At 34.7% G+C, this 2,668-nt stretch overlaps 1 protein-coding gene across 1 annotated transcript in view; it reads right to left on the bottom strand.

Moving 5' to 3' along the window:
• Window positions 1–2,078, bottom strand: part of LOC108364007 (serine palmitoyltransferase 2-like) — a 43,743-nt gene extending 41,665 nt beyond the window's left edge. Inside the window, exon 1 of the mRNA XM_017617547.1 lies at window positions 1,823–2,078. Within this exon, the coding sequence (XP_017473036.1) occupies window positions 1,823–1,963 (141 nt within the window). The 5' untranslated portion in view covers window positions 1,964–2,078. The remainder of the gene's footprint in view (window positions 1–1,822) is intronic.
• Between the last annotated feature and the right edge of the window lie 590 nt (window positions 2,079–2,668).

Here is a 2,668-nt window from a genome sequence, read left to right as displayed (position 1 = left end):
ACACCAATCTAAGTGATTTTCACCGCTATGTGATCGGTATGTAAACCGGTAACACAATTTATTGGGTTTAGTTTCATACATAAAGGAGATATATGGCAAAAACTGGTATCTTAACAATCAGTGCTATAGGAGATAAAGCTTATACAGCATAGATTTTGACGATTTTCTCAGTAGACTTTGTATTATTATTTATAAAATATCTTACGAAATTTATCGGTTTTAGCTGTTCAAATAAAGGAGTTTTACAGTAAAATCCCATATCTGAACAATAAGATGTATGGAAGATATATGTTGAAGTCATCCGATCCTTGTTATTTTCACTGTAAGTATTCTGTTAATAATGAGTGAAAATGGTGCGAAATTTCATGTTCCTAGCTGCATGAATGGAGGAGTTATGATAAAAGACCTCATATCTGAACAATCAGTTGTATGGGGGCTGCAGGTTATAGTGACCCGATCTTTGTTATTTTCGCTGGACAGACGGACAGACGGACATGGCTAAATCAACTCAGCTCGACGTTCTGATCATATAAGTATACATTTTCATGGGTCTATCTCTTTTTGTTCTGGTACTTACAAACATCGGACCAAAGTTATAATACCATTTCATGCTCATGAAAGGTATAATTAAGTAAAACGCGTTTATAAATGTCTTCACAAACGTTTGCACATTTCACAAACAAGCAGAAATAGCAATGGCTGACAGTAACACAAAATGTATGCTACCATACGTTAAAAAAATACACCATAAATAAGTGCGTATAATTAGGGCGTATAAGTGTACAATACGTATACATTGCTCTTATTAAAAATAATAATAGTTGTGTTCTCGTATTCTCCAGCAAAAAATATCCAGTAACTTGCCAGTAACCAAATTTCGGAGAGTAAGCCAATATTTACTCCCAATGAGTGAAATATGCAAGAAAGTACGAAAACGCAAAACCAGCAAGAAGTTGCTAGTTTTATGAACAGCTGATTAATATGTTAATTTCCGATGCAATTTTCTTAGAAAACTAGTATTTTCCATCTTATTATATATTTAAATAGGTTTATTTGGTCAATTTCAACTCTAAAAGCACCACAAATAATTATTTTGTTAATATGAATTACATTAAGCATCATGCCATCAGCTGTTTTTCTTACTAGCATTTTATTCCATGACGCTGTTCCGCTTTTTTCTAAAGTACAAAGGGGCGTGGCCAACAAAAGCCACTATGCGAACACATTAAGCAAATAAACCACCATTTGTACCATCGTGCTCACAGCCCTGCAATAAAATTGAGGGTCTTCCCGCCATCTATTCGATTTAGCATCAGCAAAAATCACTTTGTAAATGAATCACTCTTGAATATTCGATATATGCACGCATGTATGTATGTATGTGTAAACCATGATTCAATAATTATTGAATCATGTGTGTAAACCATATTTGCACCATCGATGTCACTTCCCTGCAATAAAATTGTGGTTCTTTCCGCCATATTTTAGCCCCAGCAAAAATCATTTTGTAGACGAACTTTAGCACTTATGAAATATACGTATAGACATATCGCACACCGTCTTCAAAAGGGTCACAACTCAAAATAGTACGTTCGTCAGAAAATGCGAAAAATTATTTTGTAGCGCATGCTAATCATATGGGCAAGGACGAATTTACCTTAGGTTTTCTTTAACAAATAATAAAAATATGCTCGCTTTTGCTGAAAGGTAAATAAAAGCTCTGTGCAGATTGCATTTAGCATTGTGCAAAATGCTAAATTTTAAGTTGTGACTTTTGAAGGCGGTGTGCGATATGGGCAAATTCAGTTCTCTGGTACTCTACCTTTGAGGAACCTTTAGTAGGTATGACCCCCTTCGCGTTAACCTTGAAGCCATTTTTGCGCGAACGAAACCCTGTTATAGACGCCGGATCACAGTTTCCACTTCCACTGTTTGTTACTTCAGACAGCATATTTTCGAGCATTTTGCTGTAGTAATTAACAAAAAACACTACTCTGGAGCCCCCGGTCAGTTCCAACAAGGAATGCGCGTAGGGACCACAGTATAGACAGTAGTCAACCTTTTTGGGTTGCTGACTAGTAATCGGCGTTGTTGTAGCTATATTCACCCTTGAGGAAGGCACTGGGTTGTGTTTTCATAGATTTCAGGGTTGTGTGCTGCATTATTAGATAAATAAATTTAAGCATTTGACAAATCGTGAATTTATTAAAAGAAAATTATAAATGGTGTTGAAAAAACAAACAAATGCTCGTGCGAAAGCTCTATTTTTGTGTGCTGTTAAAATTTATACATGGCGATATTGAAGGTAATACAAGCAATGTATTCATTTGTGGATTTAATGTTACTTGAGATTTTAGGCAAAGTGTAAGCTGCCAGGTTCTTTTATCAATATAATATATAAATAGAATAAACAAATATTCGCAAATAAATTTGATTTATTTAATAATTGAAAACTAACGTACGCTTTTTGTTCTTTTCCAGGCTCCATTTTTATTTAGACTCTTTATTACCGCTAACAACTTTATGTGTATACATATTTACAAGCTGTCAAAATTTTGCGTAGTCATACGAGCTAAGTAAAAATGAATGCGTTGTTTGATCTTTCCAAATTTTCTCATTTTTATCAGTTGGTAAAGACCCTCAGTGGCAGCGTTGAGATAGTAATTCC

This window comes from Rhagoletis zephyria, unplaced genomic scaffold (assembly GCF_001687245.7).
Source record: "Rhagoletis zephyria isolate East Lansing unplaced genomic scaffold, Rhagoletis_zephyria_1.1 Rzeph_scaffold_01436, whole genome shotgun sequence".
Classification (NCBI taxonomy): Eukaryota; Metazoa; Arthropoda; class Insecta; order Diptera; family Tephritidae; genus Rhagoletis; species Rhagoletis zephyria.
This window is presented reverse-complemented; position numbering and strand designations above follow the sequence as displayed.